The 23,430-nt window shown below is 38.1% G+C and overlaps 1 protein-coding gene across 1 annotated transcript in view; it reads left to right on the forward strand.

Annotated features, from left to right (window-relative positions):
* RB1 (retinoblastoma 1) overlaps positions 1–22,494 on the forward strand; it is a 250,862-nt gene extending 228,368 nt beyond the window's left edge. The window contains exons 19-27 of the mRNA XM_006837641.1: positions 9,256–9,401; positions 11,911–12,056; positions 12,583–12,687; positions 13,950–14,063; positions 14,154–14,317; positions 16,621–16,651; positions 17,669–17,811; positions 18,311–18,360; positions 20,605–22,494. Of these exons, the coding sequence (XP_006837704.1) occupies positions 9,256–9,401; positions 11,911–12,056; positions 12,583–12,687; positions 13,950–14,063; positions 14,154–14,317; positions 16,621–16,651; positions 17,669–17,811; positions 18,311–18,360; positions 20,605–20,678 (973 nt within the window). The 3' untranslated portion in view covers positions 20,679–22,494. The remainder of the gene's footprint in view (positions 1–9,255; positions 9,402–11,910; positions 12,057–12,582; positions 12,688–13,949; positions 14,064–14,153; positions 14,318–16,620; positions 16,652–17,668; positions 17,812–18,310; positions 18,361–20,604) is intronic.
* Positions 22,495–23,430: the final 936 nt, after the last annotated feature.

The following is a 23,430-nucleotide window of genomic DNA, read 5'->3' on the forward strand; positions in this document are numbered from 1 at the left end:
CCCTGGCCTTGTTTTGACTGATGATATGGAGCTTTTCCATTGTCTCTTTCCGCAGATGTAGTCAATTTGATTTCTGTGTGTTCCATCTGGTGAGGTCGATGTGTATAGTCGTCTCTTATGCTGTCTAAAGAAGATATTTGAAATGAACACATGTAGAAATATCCTCTGTCAAACCTATATGTATTTGCATGGATACTTCTACCGTTCCTCCCATAACTGGTCAGCCTGTGTGTCTATCCATGCATCCACTCCTAGATCACTGTTATCGCATGGTTGTGTGTATAGCAGCATTTGCTCTGTTGCCTTTAATTCTTGTATTCCTTCTGCTGTCTTCCCTGCCTTCATGATTTTTAGCTGACCTTCTTCTTTATCCAAAGTGTTCTGAGATTCCCTTTCTTTGCAGTGCTATTGGTTATGATCTATACATAGTCGAATGCCTTTGCATAATCAGTAAAGCACAAATAACATCTTTCTAGAGTCTTGGTGTGCTGCTCAAGGATCAGCACTGAACTGCTAATCACCAGCCAATACTTGGAAACCCTATACAAAGTTTCTATGAGTCTGAACTGACTCTACAGCACTTAACAACAACAGAATATCTTTCTGATATTCTCTGCTTTCAGTCAAGATTCATATAACATCGGAAGTGATAGCCGTTGTTCCACGTCATCTTCTGAATCTGCCTTGAATTTCTGGCAGCTCCTTGTCGATGGACTGTGGCAACCATTTTTAAATTATCTTCAGGAAAATTTTACATGCATGTGATATTAATGACACTGATTCATGATACTTGCATTTTGTTGGGTCACCTTTTGCTTAGAATAGGCACACATATGGGTCTCTTTTAATTGTTTGGCCAGATAGCTGTCTTCCAAATTCCTTGGCAAAGATGGCTAAGCCTCTCCATCAGTTTGTTGGAACATTTCAATATGTATTCAGTCAATTCCTGGAGCCTTGTTTTTCACCAATGCCTTTTGTGTAGCTTGGACTTCTTCCTTCAGTACCGTTGGTTCTTGATCATATGCTACCTCCTGAATGTTTGAGCATTGACAAGTTTTTTGGTACAGTGACTATGTATATTATTTCCATCTTCTTTTGATGCATCTTGCATCATTCATTTGTTGCCCATAGACTCCTTCAATATTGTAAATACCTTGAAGGAATGAGTCATTGGGCCTGGGGGCTCAGAACCATTCTCTCTGGGGATACCATGGTCAACTGGCATCACATAGTCTGCCTACTTTGGGGAGTAGTTAAAACCTCATAAACAGCCACCTAAGTTCCATTTGTTTTAATATTCTGGAATGTATGTTTAATTTTAATAATTGTAATAGGATTTGAGTAGAATTGGTATCAGCTCTTAAAATGTTTACTAGAATTTACCAGTAAAATAATCTGGGACACGATTGTTATTTTGCTGGTGGTAGTTCTTAATGTCTGGATCAAGTTATTCTTTTGGTCTGTTCAAATTTTCCAACTCAAGTGTTAGTTTAATTAAGTAGTGTGTTTCTAGAAATTTGTCTGTTTTTCCTAGGTTTTCAAATTTGTTGAGTAGTCTTATTTTTTTAAGTATTGGTTTGTTTGTTTTTTAAGTTGATTCTGTTGTGACGTCACTCATTTCATGTTATTCATGTTATTTGCATGCTGTTATTCTTTTCCATTGTTAGATTTGCCTGTGGTTTGTTCATTTTATTAATCCTTTCAAAAAATCAACTTCTGATCTTATTAATTTTCTCTATTGTCTTTCTGCTTTCTTTATTTCTGCTCAAATCCTTATTATTTCTTCTGGTCACTGTAAGCTTATTTTGCTGCTCTTTTTCTAATTGTTGGATATACTGGGTTAAGGTGTTAATTTCTTCTTGACATGTGCATTTATGGTTATAAATTGCTCTTTGAGCCCAGCTTTTGCTGTGTCTCATAGGTTTTGGTACATTGTGTTTTTATTCTCATTTGATTTAAGAAATTTGTTTTTTCTTACTCCCATCCCCGCCAGCCTTCCCCATCCCTCCAACAGCCTTCACCATTCTTCCACTAACCTCCCTTCCCTTGCATATTGCCCTCCCTGTCACTGGACTCAAAATACACTCTTCCTCTGATTAATACACAGATCCTCAGTTAATACACCCTTCCTCTAGTTTATACACCCTTCCTCTGGTTAATACACCCATCCTCTGGTTAATATACCCTTCCTCTGGTTAATATACCCATCCTCTAGTTAATATACCCTTCCTCTGGTTAATATATCCATTCTGCTTAATACACCCATCCTCTAGTTAATACACCCTTCCTCTAGTTATTACACCCTTCCTCTGGTTAATACACCCATCTTCTGGTTAGTATACCCATCCTCTGGTTAATATACCCATCCTCAGTTAATATACCCTTCTTCTGCTTAATACACCCATCCTCAGTTAATACACCCATCCTCTACTTAATACACCCATCCTCAGTTAATACACCCATCCTCTGCTTAATACACCCATCCTCTAGTTAATACACCCTTCCTCTGGTTAATACACCCATCCTCTGGTTAATACACCTGTCCTCTGGTTAATACACTCTTCCTATGGTTAATACACCCATCCTTTGTTTAATACACCCATCCTCAGTTAATACACCCATCCTCAGGTTACATCCATCCTCTGGTTAATACACCCATCCTCTGGTTAATACACCCTTCCTCTGGTTAATGAACTGCTCACCCTTCCCTCCTGCCCCTGGTAACCATCAAAGAAGGCTATTTGAACATGAAAACCTTTTCTGATTCAAGAAATTTTCTCAGTTCATTTTTAAATTTCTTCCAGTAATTTTTAAGTAGGGTGTTAATTCAATTTCAATGTATTTGGTTTCCCCCTCTGATCTTCCTATTGGTGATATCTAATTTTATAGCTTTGTGATCTAAGAAGTTGTGTTGTATTATTTCAGTTATTTAAATTTATTGAGGCTAGCTCTGTGGTCTGACATATAGGGCATATTCTGGAGACTATTCCATGTACTCTGGAGAAGAATCTATATTGTCATTGGGTGGAATGTTCATTATATGGCTAAAAGGTCTAATTTATTGATTGTATTATTTAGTTCTTTATTTTTGTTGAGTTTCTTTTGAGTTCTGTACTTCATTAAAAGTAGTATATTAAACTCTCCTATTTTAGCGCAGTGGTTATGAATTGGACTGCTAACCTCAAGGTCGGCAGTTCGAAACTCCCAGCTGTTCCACGGGAAAAAAGATGACACTTTCTGCTCTCATAAAGATTTATAGCCTCGGAAACCCTGTGCAGGGTCACTATGAGTCGGAACCAACTCCGTGGTACTTATCAACAACAACATTATAGTATACAGAGTCTTGGTGTGGCACTGTAGGATAAGCATTGGACTGCCTACCACAGGGTTGGAGGTTCAAACAACTGTACCTCGGAAACCCTATACAGGTGTGCTATGAGTTGGAACCAACTCAGTGGCATTTAACAATTATTGTGTGGAGTCCTGTGTGGCGCTAGAAGATATGTACTGCCATCAGTAACTGCAAGGTCAGTGGTTCAAGCCCACCAACCCCTCCATGGAAACCCCTCTACAGACAGGATCACTGAGTCAGAACTGACTCAATGGTACTTCACAATAGCAACTATTATTGTGTAGTTTTCTATTTTATGTTTTCAGTTCTATTCGAGTTTGACTTATGTATTTTGGGGCTCTTTCATAGGGTGCTTAGAGGTTTATTGTGGTTATGTCTTCTTATGGATTTACCCTTTAATCATCATATCCCTGGAGTTTTCTTGGTATCTTTTGCTGGGTTTTGCCTAAGTTTAATTTATCAGAAAGTAATATTGCCACTCCTGCTCCTTTTTTGATTACCATTTACTTGATTTTTCCTCCATCCTTTGATTAGTCTGTTTTTATCTTTGTGTTTAACGTTTGTCTCTCATAGACACCATATTGATGAGTCATGTTTTCTTATTCCTTTTGTTACTCTCTCTCTTGACTGGTCATTTAATCCATTTACAGTCAGTGAAATTATCTATAGATATGAGGGATGACATCTGACCTACTCTGACTTCACAAGACTGGCAGAGAATCACCATCAGTATCAGGCCAAGGTCAATTCCCATGAGGCTGAGGTCAAAATATCTCTACCCTCTGCCATTCCTACCATCCCTCCCACAGCACTTTCTACTTCCAGCTGGGTTTCAAAATTCACTGCAATGGTTACACACAAGTCAAAGAGACAATATTCACGACTATTCTTGTTAAGTGCTGTCGAACTGGTTCTGACTTATAGTGACCTTATGAAGTTTGTAAAGGAAGGTTACAGTCCAGGATCCGAAGTTCTTTCAGTCCGGACAGCCTCTTCACAACCATGGCTGCAGGGACACCTCCCTCTGGTCCCTTGGGCAATGCTACTGAGAAATTGGCCAAAGGGCATTCCACTTGGTACAGGCACTCTGCTGTCTCATTCCATGGGACAGGAAGCCCACTGCTCTGTTTCTTCCTCTCTCTTAGTTCCACTGCTTTCTCTCCTCTGCTGCTTCTCTAGTGTCACAGCTCTGTCTCCTGTGTCAAGGAGGTTCAACACGCAGGGATGTTGGGGTCCAAAATGTTACATTCTGTGTAATTATCAATAGGTATGAATTGATTGTTGTCATTTGTGTGTGTGTGTGTTTGTGTGTGTGTGTGTTTTTTGGTAGTGCTGCTTAACTCTTTGTTCCACATAATTTTCTATGCTTAGTTCATTTTGTTTATGCGTTTTCTTTTCATTTTCATTTCTCCACTCCTGGCTCTTCCCCCTTAATGCTAGTTCCTCCTTATTGTTGCTGAGATGGCTCATTTAAAACCCATCAGGAGGCAAAATTGGCCAATCCCCTCATTAGAGTTCCAAGTTTTTACAATCACAATTCTTCCTGTTATCGCTAACAACTGAATCATATAATCCTATCACTGTCTTCCCTAACTTCTCCCAATAGAAAAAGACCTTTGGTGAGAATAACAAAAACTGTGGCTAGAACAGACATATTAAATAATTCCTGCACTACAGTTGTTTTCTTTCAGAGTTTTTAACATGACATCTCATAGCCTTCTTCCCTATATGGGTTCTGTCAAGAAATCAGTTTGGTCTTATTGATTCTCCTTTTTTAGGTAACGTTTTACTTTTCTTGAGCTGTTTTCAAGATTCTGACCTTGTCTGTGGTTTTGGAAAGTTTGATTCTGATATGTCTTGGTGATCTTCTTTTAGGTCATACCCATTTTAGAATTTGCTGAGCATGTTGAATTCATATCCTCTAATCTTTCTTCAACAAATTTTCAACTTTTTTTTTTTTTTGGTCTCTTTCTATTCTAAAATTCTAATCACATGTAACTTTTTCCTCTTGATATTGATAACTTTTTCTTTTAAGTTGGTGTCATTTTGTTATTTCAATCCCACTATAATGATTAAAATTAAACATACATACCTATATAGCTTTTCTTTTCTTTCAATAGGCAGTAATTCCTATGTAAAACCATGGTAATGACAAATTTAGTGTTCCTGTTGGTGGTGGTTATGAGCCATGGAGTCTCTTCTGACTCATAGCCACACCGTATAGGGTTTCCAAGGCGGTAAATCTTTATGGGAGCAGAAAGCCTCACCTTTCTCCCGCGGAACCACTGGTAGTTTCTAAATGCTGTGAGAAATTAGCAGCCTGACTTGTAACCACTATGCTACCAGAGCTCCTTAGTATTCCTATGAAGCTTTTTTTTTTTTTTTTTTTTTAATCTTTATGTTGTGAATTGAGTTAAGGTTTACAGAGAAGATCATCGATTTTAAATCCAATAAATCTTATACTTTGCTTCACTACATGGTTGCAATCCTCTCCATGTATCAATAGTCAACAGCACTTATTTCTATTCAGTTTAAGTACTATATTCCTCCCTGTGTCTCCCTCTGACTTCATCCTTCCTCTGCTAACTTCCCTCTCCTCTCTTGTTGTACATTGCTTGCTCTGTCACCGTATTAACATGTCTACTCTCTAGCCCTGGTGTGGCACGGTGGGATAATGCGCCAGACTACAAAGCCATTTGAACTGCAAGGTCAGCAGTTCAAGCTCACCATCTGCTCCTCAGAAACCCTATACAGGGTCTCTATGGGTCAGAACTGACTCGATGGCACTTGACAACAACAACCCTCTAGCCCATGAAAACGTTCTCTTCCCCAGCCCCCCCCCATAGCCATCATAGATTGTTTCTTTTATATGAAAAAAAACCTTTTTAAAAAAAAAACTGTTTACAACATTAGTCTCATACAATGTTTTTCTTTTGTGATTGACTAATTTCACTCAGCATAATGTCCTCCAGGTTCAATCCTGCTGTGAATTGTTTCACAGATTCATCATGATTCTTCAACATTTTTTAAAGTTGTAGGCATTTGATCTTTTTGATGTGTCTCTTGTAGATAACATATTGAAGGATCCTGTTTTCGTATCCATTCCGCTCTTTATGCCTCTTGACTGGTCCATTTAATCCATTTAAGTTTAGTGTAATTAATAATAGGTATGAATTGATTGTTGTCATTTTTCTGTGTGTGTTTTTTGTGGTGCTGCTGGATTCTTTGTTCCACATACTTTTCTATGCTGTGTTCATTTTGTTTGTGAGTTTTCTTTTCATTGTCATTTTTGTGTTAATGTTTACTAAATTGTTCTGATTTTCCTCTTTTTTTAATTTACTCTGCAGTTGTATTCTTTTTCTTTGAGGTTGCCCTGTAACATTAATTTTTTCCTGCTTTAAAACAGTTTTATCCTGAAATCTACTTGACTTTCTTACCATTTGGAAGTTCTGTATCTATACTAGTCCCTCTTTTACTTTGCGTTTGACTTCATTTTAAATTGATATCTCTGGCTTCCTATTTTCAGTATTGTAGGTTGGTTTTACTTTAAATATTTCTACATCAGGATTGAGTTCACAGTGGTGGTGTCATGTATGGCCATTCAGGTTGTTGTCTGCTGTTGTTGGTTCAAAGAACACCCTCTACCATTTTTTGTAAAATTGGTCAGGTCATCACAAATTCCTTTAATTTCTGTTTATCAACAAATATGAGGGACAGCTTGGCTGGGTATAAGATTCTTGGTTGGCAGTTTTTTCTTTCAGAGTTTGTATATGTCATCCTATTGTCTTCTTGCCTGTGTGGTTTCTGCTAAGAAATTAGAGTTTAAGCTTGCTTATTACTTCTGCTTTGTAGGAAACTTTTCATTTTTCCCAAGTTGCTCTTGGGATTCTTTATTTGTATGTGATTTTGGAAAGTTTGATTATGATAAATCTTGGTGATTTTCTTTTGAGATCTATCCTGTTTCAGTTTCATTCAGCTTCTCATATGCTTATCTTCTCATATTTCATGATGTTAGGAAAGTTGACAGTTTTCTCTGTGCTAATCTCTTCCTGTTCTGGAATTCCGATCACCCATAAGTTGTTCCTCTTCATGGTGTCCCACAGAACTCTTACACGTCTTCAGATTTTTTTATTCTTTTTTTCTGATTGTTCTTCTATTATACTAGTATTGCAATTATATTCAAGCACACTCATTCGGGTTTCCATTGGTTTATATGTACTCCTTTTACTTTGTCAAAGTATTTTACATTTCTGAGATCTAAGTATTAATCTAGATTTCTAATTACAGGTTTTGCATTGTTTCAAAATTTGTATTTATTTTGTCTATTCTTACAGCATTTTCCTGAATTCTTCTAAAGTTTTATTGTGTTCTTGCTTTCCTCAATCTATCAGTCCCTTGAAAGTACATAATTACCATTCTTTTGAATTCTTTTTCAGTTAGTTCTATTACCTTTTCTTCCTCAGAAACATCTTCTGGCTATACCTCTTAGTCATTTGTGTGAGCAGTTCTCTTTCTTCATGTGAGCTAAAATTGTCTGTTGTCTCTGGGGCATTGTGGGGTTGTCATATTTGTAAAATCAAACTGTGCTGTTTTGCGACCTGGAGGGGAAAAATCTCTGGTGGACTCCTGCAATTCAAGGAGCCCATGAGGCATTGTGGAAGGGTTGTGACAGCAGAGTTCCTGGCCCTATATGGATTGCATTCCTATTAGTCTTGGTGTTATCTATGTTTAGGATATTCAACCTGGAAGTAATTTGTGAGGGCCCTTGATGGAGCTGGTTTCAGTGCTTGTTAGAACCACATGAAAGCTGGGGGCAGCATGACTGGTTAAATGCTGGTCTGGTGGATCTGTGGGTTTTGTAGGCCTGGAGCCGAGCCCACATGATTCCAAGCATGATAAGTGGCATTCCACTTTGATAAGTGGCATACCAAGCAGGTACAACTGGCCCTCGACTCACACTGGCATTGATCCCAAATGTGTGGTTTCAAATTCCCGGAGAGCAGGGTCTGCGCTGGGGGTTGATGAGGATGGGAGTTAACCATTTTCTGGTCACCAGGGAGTATTGGGGAAAAGAAGAAATCACACGTTTTCTGTTGTCTGAGTGAATCTACTCAGTCAGGGCTTCCTCTGCTGCTAAAACTGCTCACAAGTTGGTCGACCCACATCTGGCCAGAAGTTCTCCAGTCAGTCTCCCTCTCACCATCTCTAGTTGGCCTCTCCTTCCAGCAAGTACTCCATCCACCTCTCAAACATTTCTTCTGAAGTTCAGGATGCCAGCATTTTCATCTGTGTCTGTTTTATTTTATCTCTCATATCTTTGTTGTTGAAGGTCTGTGTAGTACCTCTGCCTACTCTGCCATCTTGCTGGAAGTTTCCTATTAAGCTGTCTTTTACAGCTTGTATTTACATAGCTGCTGTTGTTATTAAATGTCTTTGAGTCAGTTCCAACTCATAGAGACCCTTTATAGGGATTCCAGTGAGTGGCTGGTGAGTGTGAACCACCGACTTTGATGTGCAAACCAACCTTGTAATCCACTGCTTTATCCCACAACACAACACCTAAGGGAATTTGGTAGAGTAACAGATTAAATGAATTATATGTTTTGTGATGTATGTGCATATGTGTGTGTGTGTGATTCTTAGTTATCTTCAAATGAAGAATTTTTCTTTGAGATGAAGGTAGCAGGAAACACAGCGGGGAGATGAGTGCAAGTGTTAAAGGAAATACAAGTAAATATTGTTAACTGTTGGTACCTGGAGGGGATTACAGCCATTTTAATGAAGCAAAGTATATGATTTGTTGAAATGTAAAAATGATGATTTGCTTTGTAAATGTTCACTTGGTTCACAATAAAAAGGGTTTTTTGGGGGAAAAAAAGGAATTTCCCTTTGAATATTTCTAGGTATCTTTCTCCTGTACGATCCCCAAAGAAAAAAGGGTCAACTACACGTGTAAATTCTACTGCAAATGCAGAGGCACAAGCAACCTCCACCTTTCAGACTCAGAAGCCATTGAAATCTACCTCCCTTTCACTCTTTTACAAAAAAGGTTAGTAGATGATTACATGGGTAGAATGGGCTCTGTACCAGGCTGACTGGGTTCAAATCAAGGCGCTTCTGTTTACCTTGCACAAGTCATGTAATTCATTCTCTGTGCCTCCATTTTCTAATTTGTAAAGTAGAAATGAGAATAATCACCATCTACCTTTTAATAGAAGTCCCGGTGTGGCGCTGTGGGCTAATGTACAAGACTGCAAACCGTTTGAACTGCAAGGTCAGCGGTTCAAGCTCACCAGCTGCCTCAGAAACCCTATACAGGGTTGCTGTGGGTCAGAATCTACTCGATGGCACTTCACAACAACAACAAACCTTTTAATAATACTGTTCATAGGGTGTTTGGGAGCTCTGGTGATTCAGTGGGCAAAGTGTTGCACTGCTAACTACAAAATCAGCAGTTCTGACCCCCAGGAAAAAGATGAGATGGTCTGCTGCTGTAGAGATTTATAGTCCTGGAATCCCAAAGGAGCAATGCTGCTCTGCTGTATAGGGTCACTATGAATCAGTAGCAATGGGTTCTAGGGCTTTTGGTAGGAGAAAGATGAGGCTGTGTGCTCCTGCAAAGATTTACAAACTCAGAAATCCTAGATAGAGTTGTTTTTTTTTTTGAGTTGGAATCAGTTCAATGGCATTGGGGTTTCTTTGGATAGGATTTTTGAGATAATTGACTGAATTAATACATATAAAGCATTTCCAACAGTGCCTAGCATATGGTATGTTAGATGTTGCTGCTGCTACTATTAATGCTTTCAAATTGATGGTGGGACATGTTTGCTACTGGGATTACTTTGTTAAGGTGTGAATGTAGAGGTGACATTACAGTGTGCCGTGACCTAGTGCAGGCACAGTTCTTGGATGTTTTTAGGACATTTATGAAGGTCAGTCACCAGGCATTCTCAGAACAGGGAGGTCAGTTTGTGTGGACAAGTACATAGCCAGTTGGAACTTTCTCAAAGAAAGTGAAATGCCAGATTCCTTTATGATAAATCTTTTTCTTGATTTTATTCAAGTCAGAAATACACTGAACTTTACAGACATATGGTGAGACTTAGTCCTTGGGTTGAAACAGTATTTTTCAGAGTGTAGTCCCTGAAAAATGGTAAAAATGAGAATGTTGGGGCCTGTCCCAGACCTACTCATCAGCCATTCTAGCTAGAGTGGGGCCCAGCAATCCTTGTTTTAACAAGTCCTTCAGATGAGTCTGATGCATACTGAGACACAGGGATTAATTGTCAGCTTAAACAGCTTTTGAGAGGTATGTTTTAAACCAGGGACTTTATATTTAAAGTCAATAGACGAAAATTCAATTTTGTGGATTCCTGTTCTTCAAACCTGTATTTCCAGTCATGGTTTTTAAAAAACTCTAAATAGATTTTATATTACAGTTATGTTACTACTTTAAGTTGTCTATAATACTTCTATAATACTACCGTTTTCAACAAAGGTACTTGATTAGTTTCTCACAGAAAAAGAACTATGCTATTTGATATATAAAAAATATATATTTTCAGGGTAGGAAAAATTCATAGACATTGGGCCATTACGTTATTTTTAAAAATAATTATCTCTCTTGAGTATTGATAGTGGGAATTTCCAACAGCTATGATGAATGATTAGGCAAACCTGCTGCACAAGACCATTTTAAAGTGTTGAAGAGCAAAGATGTCAGCATATGCATGCAAAAGTGAATAAGGAAGACTGTAGAAGAATTGATTTTCTTGAGTTATGGTGTTAGAGGAGAATATTGAAAGTGCCATGGGCTGCCAAAAGAACCAATAGATCCGTTTTGGAAGAAGTGCAGCCAGAGAGTGCTCCTTGGAGACCAAGATGGCCAAACTTCGTCTCTCATACTTGGAACATATTGTCAGGAGGGACTAGTCGCTGGAGAAGGATGTCATGTTTGGTAAGGTGGAGGGTCAGAGAAAAAGAGGAAGACCCCCAACAAGATGTATTGGCCAAGTGGCAGCATCGATGGAGTCAAGCATGGCAACAGTAGTGAAGTTGGCCCAGGATCGGGCAGTGTTTCCTTCTGCTGTGTATAAGGTCACTATGAGTCGGTATCGACTCGATGGCACCTAACAACATGATGAATGTTACCATTGGAACTGAAATAGACCCAGTTTGCCTTGCCTTATTTCACAAATGTCTTTGGACCTTTTCGTCTCTTAGCGCTTCACTTCTGCTTCAGGTCGTACTATAATAGTTCACCCTGACCCCTAGATTGCCATCTGGTCGATTCCAACTCATATCAAGCCTATAGGGCAGAGTAGATGTCCATAGGGTAACTCTTTACAGAAGCAGACAGCCTCATCTTTTCTGGTAAAGAGAAGGGTTGTTTGAAGCACTGACCTTGTGATGAGCAGCCTAATGCATACCCCACTCTGCTGCTAGGGCTCCGTGGTAGAAGAGAGGCTACTGTTACATGGTTTGTGACAGTATTATGGTTATAGCAGTTTACTGTTATAAAAAAATCTACTTGTAAAAACCTCTTCTATCCACAGTATACAGGCTGGCGTATCTCCGACTCAATACCCTGTGTGCGCGCCTTCTGTCTGACCACCCAGAGCTAGAACACATCATCTGGACCCTTTTCCAACACACACTGCAAAATGAGTATGAACTCATGAGAGACAGGCATTTGGACCAGGTAAGAAAATCAAGCATTTTACCTTCCTTATCCCTACTTGTTTGTTACCTAAGTACGATTTAATACACAGCTTTCAAGACCAACAGTCAGTTGAGCTCAGCTGTATAACCAGCATCCAGGTCAAGAAATCAGACATTTTCAACAATCCAGAAGATGCTCGCCCCCCACCCCCACCCCCCTTCAGTTCCTTATCCCTGCTCCCAGTACTAATGAGTAGTACTCTGATCTGATTCCCATTTTAATTTTTCTCTTCTGGGGAACATTTAAGATGTAGGAACCAAAGTTAGGATATCTTACAAAGCAGATAACAGTTCTGAGAGAGGTGGCTATTTGCATTTTGTTCTTTAAACAATTTGGATTAAAGATTTCACATAGACTTTGAAACTGAGCTCAAAGATGGGAACAGATAATCGCTGTAGGAATTAAACTTTTCATTTTTTAAGTCCCAAAGAAAAGTAGCAGGGTACTTTTTAGAGCAAAATTGTATTATAAAATTCTGACTTTCTACATTCCATTGATTTACTAGATCATGATGTGTTCTATGTATGGCATTTGCAAAGTAAAGAATATTGACCTTAAATTCAAAATCATTGTAACAGCCTACAAGGACCTCCCTCACGCCGTCCAGGAGGTAGGTAGTCTTTGTGGTGAGATTTTTTTTTTTTTAAATCTGGATAATTTCAGTCAAGATCATGGGTCTTGACCTTATTATGTAAATTTATAATTGAATTTTACTTTTTCATATTATTGGTTAATTATTGGTAACTATAATGGTACTTGGAAAGCTAGATTCTGAATTTGTATTTCATATCTTTGCTATCTAAAGTCATACTGTATGCTTAATAAGAAATAAGCAGCATTGATAATATAATAAACTTGACATAAGTAAGAGGGTATTAGAGTTTTTAAAGTTATTTTTATTACTTTATAGGTAAAGTCAGTATAAAAGCAGTTTTATAACTAATAAAAATGTCCAGTGTCAATACATGTGTTTCCAGTGTAACTTAAGAGAAACAGGAGTCATGATGGAACACACAATTCATACTCTTAGGTGGCATGTTGAATCATAGGTTACTTTTCTAGTTTACCATTGGATTCTTTTTAAAAGTAAAATGAACCAGTTGTTTTTTTTTTGTACATTTAATGTTATTTTCTGTATCTAGTCACTTAAGTTGTAGGTATCAGAGAGTTCTATAAAACTCCATTGCTTTTACCTAACTAAAGTCTGAGTAAAATCTACATCTCAGAAAAGTACACAGATTTTACTGTTGACTAATTGTCATGGAGCTCTGGTAGCGTAGTGGTTATGAATTGGGCTGCGAACCTTAAGGCCAGAAGTTCGAAACTACCAGCTGCTCTGTGGGAGAAAGATGACGTTCTGCTCCCGTAAAGATTTACAGCCTTGGAAACCCTGTACAGGGTCGCTATGGGTCGGAACCGACTCTACGGCACTTAACAACAACAATTGTGATGTAGCAATGCACACTTCATGAAGCCTTGTAAATTGGGGATAGAGATGGCAGGAAGTTACAGGGCAGAGCAGACCAGAGGATGTAGTCCAAATGATTAGGGACAATACCACTGACTTTTGCTCAGCTCTGACCTTTGAGCCCCATACTGTTGCCCATCCTGCCAACTTGGCCACTCCTCTCTGACAGCCAACCAACTCTGTTTCTCCCACCCAGTTCCATGGTTGCTGCCTGGCTGCTTTCTGAATCATTCTGCAACCTTTCACTTCTGTTCTAGCTGCTGTTACCTAAGCTTTTTCAGATGACACTGTCCAGTATACTTTGTGCTTCTTACTAGTTGAAAGTATTATAAATTAGTAGAAAAGACAGCTAAGGAGAGAAATTATCAGATGCATCTAACAAGTTTTTTGCTCTTCTTCTTCAGACATTCAAACGTGTTTTGATCAGAGAAGAAGAGTATGATTCCATTATAGTATTCTATAACTCAGTCTTCATGCAGAGGCTGAAAACAAATATTTTGCAGTATGCTTCCCCCAGGGTATGTTGAAAGAATCTTTTGATTGGAGAAATTTAATTATAAAGCATCTCACTGAAATATTAAATAAATGATCTACATTTTTGGTTCCAGCCCCCTACCTTGTCACCAATACCTCACATTCCTCGGAGCCCTTATAAGTTTCCTAGTTCACCTTTACGAATTCCTGGAGGGAACATCTACATCTCACCCCTGAAGAGTCCGTATAAAATTTCAGAAGGCTTGTCAATTCCAGCAAAAATGACTCCAAGATCAAGGTCTGTATTTTCTCTTTAAGAAAATGGTAGAGATTAAGAAGGGATTATTGTCATCCAAGTATAAAAATACAAATTTTTCTTTGTTTAAAATAAACTAGACTCTTTAGTCTCAAATTTGCCTGTGTGTATCAAGTGACACATAGTAAGAGTTATGCAGAGAAGAGCGATAATCTCGTTACTTGGATGGGTTCTCTAATTCAGTCATCATTTTTCCTGGCTGCTGGGGCCTGTTCTTTTGTAAGCAGCATGAGAACCAGTTTGGGTGTAGGTTTCAAAACACTTTCATATTTTTATAAGTAGCCAATCTGCTAAACAAAACAGGTTCATTGTGGTTATGAATTTTTTCTATAGTTTATTGGTTACCCTCTAAACTGTCTGTGGGCTTTGATCATCTTGCTTTGTTATAAAAGCAGCATCTTATTAAATGTTGATAAGTATAAATTAAGTTTGAGTCCCACCCCTAATTCTACTTGTGGTCTCCTTAGATTACCTTTGGCAGTTCACGCTTGTGTTTAACATGGTGTTGTGGATTAGGGAAATGATGAGTGTGCAGCTGTATAGAATTCTCAGATGAAAGATCTGTGCAACTACAAATCATTATATTGTCACCCACATCCAACCACATGTGCTCTCTGGCTTTGAAGTGCTTCAATTGACTCATTACATGCTATCATGGGCTATTTGAAACTGACTTTATTTGTGTAAAGTGGGATGCAGATTTGCTAGCATAGTTAATATAGTACCAGCTCAGAAATTATCAACCTAGATAGTTGTACGTAATGGGCAAGAAAAACAAACATAGAGGAGATTTATTAACCCTTTTGAAAACAGTTGGCTAGTGTGTTTATTTATGCAAGTAATCCACACATAATAAAATTTATAACTCTACAGAGTTGGCAGTAAGATACAACTGCATAGGAGCACAGTAAGATAACGTGCTCATCTGCTGTCTTTTATAAGCTGCACTTAGAGTGTATTGATAGCTACGACTTACATTATAAGCTGCTGAAATACCACACTGTGCCTATTTAGTCAAATTTACACCTTTCCATCCTGAAAATGCATAATACTTAGGTATTTTTAATTCTGATACTTAATCCATTTACATTTGCAATGATAGCTCTTGGCAATGTTAGTGAAATCGATTCTGGGTTGGGGTTGTTTAGTAAAAAAATCAAATTCTGAAAATTAGAACTGAGAAATCATGAAGAATTAAGAGCATCTTACCAGTTTATCCAACATATTTACTTAATTATATATTGTATATGGAATGAATGACAATATATCAAAGAACTGGAATATAATAAATTCTGTGGTGCTGTAGAATAAGCACTGAACTGATGACTACAAGGTTGGCAGTTCAAACCTACCAGTTGCTCCTCAAAAACCCTACACAGGGTTGATAGGAGTCAGAACTGACTTGACAACACTTAATAAAAACAACAAATATATCACTAGTTCCATGTGCATGAATGTCATCAAATAGAGCATGAGGCTAATGCTTTTCTTCAGCTATATTATCAATAACTTAAATTACAACGGTCCCAAGAAGGGAAAACAGAGCAGTAGAAATTTCTGATTCTAGGATATATGATACATACCTTTTACGTTATATCAATATAGATATTACCCATTGGTTTATGAAGAACTAAGTAAGTAGTACTAGTTTGGTGCTGTAGGATAAGCAGTGGACTGCTAACCGCAAGGTTAGTGGTTCAAACCCACCAGCAGCTCCTCAGAAACCCTATACAGGGTCACTATGAGTCGGAACTGACTCCATGGCATTTAACAGCAAAATAGAGGTAAGCTTACATCTTTCTTTTCCACTCTTTAAATGTGTGTATTGGTAGAATAGGTTCTTGAGGACCTGTTATAAGTATCTCTTGCTTAAAACAATTCTCAGAGACCTACTCAGTGTATGATTCTGTTAGCATTATTGTGGCAAAATGGGAACCCTGATGACATAGTGGTGAAGTGCTCAGCTGCTAACCAAAAGGTGGCTGCTTTGATCCTGGCTGTTAAGGGTGAGGAAAGATGCGTCCATCTGCTTTCATGAACAGTGGAAGCCCTATGGGGCAGTCCTATTCGGTCTTACAGGACCGGGATGAGTCAGAATTGACTCGACAGCAGTGACTTTTGGGGTTATTATGGATAAGTCACTAATGAGTATAATTTGTGTATGGTTCTAGGATAGAGGAAAAATTTTGGTTGGTGTTCTTGATAAACTCAGAATAATGTTCATCTCTACACGTTTATATATGATTTCATTACAAATTAATTTGTATTTCATCTTAACTTGACAGAATCTTGGTATCAATTGGCGAATCATTTGGGGTGAGTATTCTCTTTGTATAAGAAGTAATGTCATGTGTTTGTTATTAAAAGAAATGGAAAATTTCTATAATTTTAATTGATAAATGCTAGGATTCAAACACCTCATCCAGGAATATTGCATAGAATTTAGAAGATATATATGTGTGGGTGTGTTTTGAAAACAGTTTTGAAATATATTAATTATGTGTATAATTTAAAATGAGCTACTCCAAAATGTTACCACCCTATCCAGATGCCTCTAGCCATTAACTACCTACTGGTCTTCTCATTCCCACCTATACACACTTTTGCTTATCCTTCGTCTTTCAGATTTGTCATGTTTCTAGGATATTTTGTCTCTAGTACACTAATTACAAATTGGCTACATGAAACCGTACGTCAGTTGAAGTGGCTTATGGGAAAGCTTAGTTTTGAAACTGTTACTCCAGGTTGGGGACTCTCTGCTCTAGTTGGCCTTCCATTAATGTCACTAATGCAGCAATCCTAAATTCAGCATATACTCCTCCTCTAGAATGCAGGAGCGGAAAAACTGCCTGGGACTTACTTAGAGCAGATTGCCCCCAAATTTAGTGACTTAAACATTTATTACCAAATTTACATGACCTTTCCCTCTGGTTCTGGTATGCCCTGAAAACAAAGCAAAAACTGTTCAAAACAGCTTTCTGCTGTTTCAACTTCACATATGTATGGAGAGTAGTTCTGTCCTGGTTTTACATGTAGGTGAGTCCTAAAAATCAGGAAATAAAAACATTCACAATAGTGGTCAGAGCTATAGGAAAAGTAGGAACCTTGTTGGCAGAGACAGGAGGATTTAAAATGAAGGAGTGTTTAACTGGGGCACAGTTAGGTGCAGTGACTGTGCTGCTGAGAATTTTTTATCTTGTATTTGTTCAAAAAAGTAAAATGAAGATGCTACCTCTGCTTGATTTTTGACCCAATTCAAACTATAGTTAAGGGTTGCTAATTACCAAATAGCAGTGTTTAATGATTCAGAATAAAGAATTTTGTAATTCATAGACTTCTGAGAAGTTCCAGAAAATAAATCAGATGGTGTGTAACAGTGACCGTGTGCTCAAAAGAAGCGCTGAAGGAAGCAACCCTCCTAAACCACTGAAGAAACTCCGCTTTGACATTGAAGGAACTGATGAAGCAGACGGAAGGTAGGAAGGAGCAATGTAGAGCTTTTCCATTAGCTGACAGACAGCTCACCTGGGGAGCCAGACTGACCTCTGCTCCTGGTTCCCATCGACCCCTTTCATGCCAGTTTCATTTGCAAGTTGTGAGGAGTTCTCAAAATACAGATGTGAATGTACCCTAAAGTTTAAAGAACCATACAAACAATATGCCATCTATAACTAAATTCAGTGAAGATACCAGATTCACAAAATCTGACCTTTTTTTTTAAAAAGGTATTGTACAATTTTTAGTTTTAATATGAAATTTAAACATATCTGTTCTGTAAAAACATGTTTTGTAAAACCCATTGATAAATGTATGGAATCATATATTTGTGACATTTATATTTAAATAGTTTATAAACCTTTCATACTATAAGTAACTAAAAATAGTTTCATAAATCATTGAAAGCGTCGTATCATGAAACTTTTAGTTTTTCATTTATTCATATACACATGGAATGTTTGTATTTTTAAATTTCAGCAAACCTCTCCCAGGGGAGTCCAAATTTCAACAGAAACTGGCAGAAATGAGTAAGTATATATTGTTGTTGTTGTGTGCCTTGAATGCCATCAAATTGCTTTTGACTTATAGTGACCCTTTATAAGATTTACAAGACAGTAATCTTTACGAGAGCAGAAAACCTCAATTTCTTCAGTGGAGCAACTGGTGGGCTTGATTCTCCAACCAACCCTACAGTGAGCAGCCCGTATAGAACTCACAACACCTCCAGGGCTCCTTAGGATCCTGAGTCGGAACTGACTCGATGGCACTTAACAACAACAAAAACAACAACAATTGAAAGAAACAGTTGTTTACATTGCTTTTCCATCTTTAAAAGAAAGAATATACATATAATCCCCGTAATTAGCAGACTTTCTCATGCATTTAAACTATAACTATACTGAAAACATATTACTTACCTACGAACATTTGTTATGAAATCTATGATGCAAAGTGAAGGTCACCTTCACCCATTCTAGAATCTTTCATGCAGGAAGAATAAGTACACTGTTGCTTGGCCACATCTTCAACAAATGTGGTTAAAATTATTTCAAGGTAGCAGAACTCTACTGAGCAACTCTTTCACAGTGTTAGATGTAGGAAGAGGTTTTATAAACCTAGCATATGTAAGTTCATGACCCTTACTCTTTAAATATCGAATATCTTATTTTTCTGCTATTGTTAAACTTTCTTAATGTACAAGTTTTTTTAAGTTAATTTCAAATGTCGTCATTAGACACCAGTATTTTGGTAAAGAACACCAGATTACTTCCTAAATCATATGTTGTTGCTATTGTTAAGTGCTATCAAGTGTTCAGGCAAATAAAATTCTGTCCTAAGCCACTCTTGAGACTGTGAAAGATTAACCCAAGCACATTCAGTAACTGCTGTTGCATTGTCTTCAAGTGGTAGCGATGGTAATGAGTGTGCCATTTCATAGTCTCTGGTGCCAGCTCTATTAATTCGAAAAGGTGCTGAACTTGGAAAGAAGAAAAATATTTAGGAGACATTCCTAAGTCACAGGACATATCAGTAGGCATGGCACCAATTCGAATGTAACCAAAGGGCTTCTCTTAATATATCTTTGTAGACATGAACTTTGAGACATAATGTAATAAAAAGAACACTTTAGGGTTTTTAAAGCCTTTTTTCTGTGTATATTATTTTGAAGAGTAAAATCCGTACTAAATATACAAAAAGTTTATACTTTATAGTTATAAATCATATTTTGGATTTTTAACTTCCCTGACACCCCACTCCCCGAAGGTAGACATGAAGCTTACAAACAAAATCATGCTTTGAAAACACATGGAAGCATTTTACAGTTCACAAATACACATTTAAAAAGGAAGAGAATGCTGTAAAAACATGTATATTTTCCAAAACAACTGTGGTGTGGTTGATGTAGTCAGTGGGCTTCCCATTGGTCTGCTTGGCTGTGAAGGGAGTGTTGGTTTGTAAAGGACACCGCTCCTCTCTACCCATCCAGTATGGACAGTCCCAGGATCCTAGTCATGTGCATCCCAAACTCAACCTCATCCTCTCTAGGTCGGTTTTGTACAAAAGTGGGGTGTTCATATCCCAGGAAGGTACAAAACCATCTTTGGGGGAACATAAAGAGAAGACTAAAACTTCTTATTTGGTTGTATCTCCTCTCTTTGAACTGTGTGTTTTATCATGTGATTAGCTGAAGAGTAAAACCAAACCCAAACCAGGTGCTGTTGAGTCAACTCCAACTCCGTCCACCCCCTGCCCTTGGGTGTCAGACTAGAACTGGGTCCCACAGGGGTTTTCATGGCTGAATTTTGGGAAGTGGATCACCAGGCCTTTCTTTGGAAGTGCGTCTGGGTGGGTTCAAACCACCCACCTTTCATTTAGCAGCCAAGCACAGTAAATGTTTGAACCACCTAGGGTCTCCAGCACAACTGTGAAAACCAAAAATCCAAACTTGCTGCCATCCAGTCGATGCCAACTCATAGCTGCCCTGTATAAATCTCTATGGGAGGCTTTTATATACAACTATATGAACAAATGCATTTTACATATTTACTGATATCTAGTAGTGAAATTTGAAATTAATTTAAAAACTGGAACAAATGTGATACATGATCAGAAAAAACTTATAGGGAAATGTGGTCAGAAACATTTGGGGACCCCCTGGTTTTGAAAGGCCTCGAGAACCATTGATTGAGTGTGAGCCTAACATGTTTGACAGCCCTCACCTACTTAGCCAGCGCCATCAGGGCCATTCACTATTCGCTTCCTTTTTCCAGCATCTACTCGGACGCGAATGCAAAAGCAGAAAATGAATGACAGCATGGGCACCTCAAACAAGGAGGAAAAGTGAGGCTCTCAGGACCTTGGTGTGGGCACTGCGTACGCCTCTAGCTTCAGTGTGTCTCCCAGGCTGCTGTATAATTCTCTTCGGTTCTGTTTACGGCCGCATTTAATACTCATCTTTTGTTCTTTTTTGTGGATAGAAGAAGTGTGCAGATGAACGTTGAATTTGTGTGTGGGATTCCTAAACCACTTGCAATGTTGTAGTCATTGTAATTGTACAAGATTGAAAATCTTGTGTAAATCCTGCTATTTAAAAAGTTGTAGCAGACGGTTTCCTACCGTAAGTAAAACTGCTCTGCTTCCCAACTGGTGAGGATGCCTCACACCCTGCCCTCCTTGGAGTCCTCTGCTTTCTCTTTTGCATATGTGTGATGTTTGCTACTGTTTTTATTAATTTATATATGTATTTTTTATTTAACATGAACACCCTCAGAAAATGTGTCCTGTCTTCCAAATACGATTTGGATGACTACTGATTCACCCAAAATACCCTGAACTCTTCTGCTAAAACAGATATTAGAAACTAAAAAAAGATAATTAATAATTTTTACACATGATGTTTTACTTTACCATTGGAATCTGGTGTCCTCTGTGTTTGTTTTATAGATTTTAGCTTTTGGATGCAAAAAACAAAGTGTACACATGATGTTGGCATACTACTGACACAGATTTCAGACCTCAGACTTGTCAGAGCTTCTTGGTGATTCTTTTCTTCATCCAACACATGCTTTAAAATGAGGGTCATTCATATAATAGTACTTTCAGTTTTGATACTATTCAGATTACTGACGTTATAAAGCCCCCTCTAGTACTTGAAAACGTAAAGTATTCCCACTAGAGCTTTCCTCTAGAGGACCTGTGTACAGTCTATTCCAAGTGCACTTTTGAATGTTTCTGGGTCTTAAAGAATCAAGATATAACTTAACTTTACTCTGTAAGCAAACTGTTAACTATAGGAGCCTTTTTTTTTTTCCAATCCCCCCTCCCCTCCAGAGATTCATCTATTGCAGCTCTGAACAATGATTCGCTCTCCTCCGTGTGGGAGGGTCTGTGTTTTCTCTGGAACGGTCCATGGTCCATGTCTTCCAGGCATCCTTGGAACTGGCAGTTTTCTTTCTTTTTGATTTTCCTTTAAGCCAGTATGGACTAACACTGGTACATTCAAAGCTAGATTAGTTCTACTCCAAAATTGCAAGTAATCAAAGGTTTTTATGGATTAGGCATTATTGCTTCTATCTCATTTTGTGTAAAAGCTTCAAACTAAAATAGCTTCATTAGAAGAGGCCCCCCCACCACCACTTGGCACCTAAAGGTGTAAATTCTCTTGTGTGGTTAACTTATTTAGAGATAGTATAATTTAAAATAGGTGGTATTTAAGTTAGCATCAGAATAGCTTTTAGGAAAATTATTTTGTCTAAATCCAGAATTCTTTTTACAAAGATATCTGGTCTTGTTAGAAAACCAAATTTTTTTTGGCTCAGTTAAGTTTCAAACGTCTTACTTTGACAACTGTCTAGATAACAAAGGCACTAGAGAGCTTTTCTCCAGGTCCTCTGTCTGTTCTGCATGAAGAACTCACAAATCATTGAGCTTTTAGGTCCGGCCTTACTGTGCCTCTATGTCTTTTGCTAATACATTCACATTAGAATTAGTGCCAGGATTTTAGGAATTTCAGAGATTGTGTATTGAGATTTCTTAAATTAGGCTTCAGATAATGCTTTATTGCTTTTTTGTATTGGCTAAAACTGTACATTTAAAATTGCTGTGTACTATTTTCTACAATTAATAGTTCACCTATTTTAAAATAAATTAGTTAAGAATCTTAATGGTCTGATACTGTTGTTTTTGTATTAAGTTGGTGTAGTGCTGTAGGATAAGAACTGGACTGCTAATTGCCAGGTTGGTAGTTCATATCCACCAGCCACTCTTAAAAACAGGACTGCTATGAGCCAGAACCAACATGGTGGCACACAGCAAAAATAACAATGTTCTCTTCTATGTCTAAATGCTCTCCTGGTAAGAACTCACCTGTTCTTGGCCTTTAAATGGGATCTATGTGCTGATGATCCCAATTTACTTCTCTAGACCTGACCTCCTCACTGAGGTCAAAGCTTTCAGAGCACACAGAACTCTTGATTCCTGCCCCCTTTCTCACCCCCACATATTCCTCAAAACATAAACTAAAATTAAAGAAAAATACCCTGGTCCTCCCTAGTTTACTAAACTCTTGCTCAAGCCAAAAACCTGTGTGTCTTCTGTTAACTCTTATCTGGACCACTGTTAACAGACTTCTAACTGGTTCCTGTTACTTCTCTTTCCTCTGTACCATCCAACTCCAGAAAGAACAAAATGGCCCTTTAAAACTAAAATGTGGTCCACAGTGTCTCCTACATTTGAATTGCCCAAATAATGTCCACTAGATAGATCCTAATCTGGCCCCAACCTCTTCCATCTTCATCTGGTACTAACGGCACACTTGACCTTCTTCAGCATGCCACACCCATCGTTGCTTCAGGCTCGTCCACTTGCTATTCCTTCTGCCTGGAACGTTCTCCCAGAATTTGCACAACAGGTTATTTTACCTTTCAGAGTTGAGTTCAGAGACCTTCCCTAACCACTCAAGCTAAAGTCATCATTCTGCATTAACTCCGTCTCCTTCAAAATCAGCACTGATCACAGTCTAAGATTGCCTTATTGAACCTGGTGATGGCCTGTCTCCCCATCCCAGTCCCCTCTCCCATACAGCAGTCTTATTTACT

The sequence above is a fragment of the Chrysochloris asiatica genome, unplaced genomic scaffold, assembly GCF_000296735.1.
Source record: "Chrysochloris asiatica unplaced genomic scaffold, ChrAsi1.0 scaffold00022, whole genome shotgun sequence".
In the NCBI taxonomy this organism is placed as follows: domain Eukaryota; kingdom Metazoa; phylum Chordata; class Mammalia; order Afrosoricida; family Chrysochloridae; genus Chrysochloris; species Chrysochloris asiatica.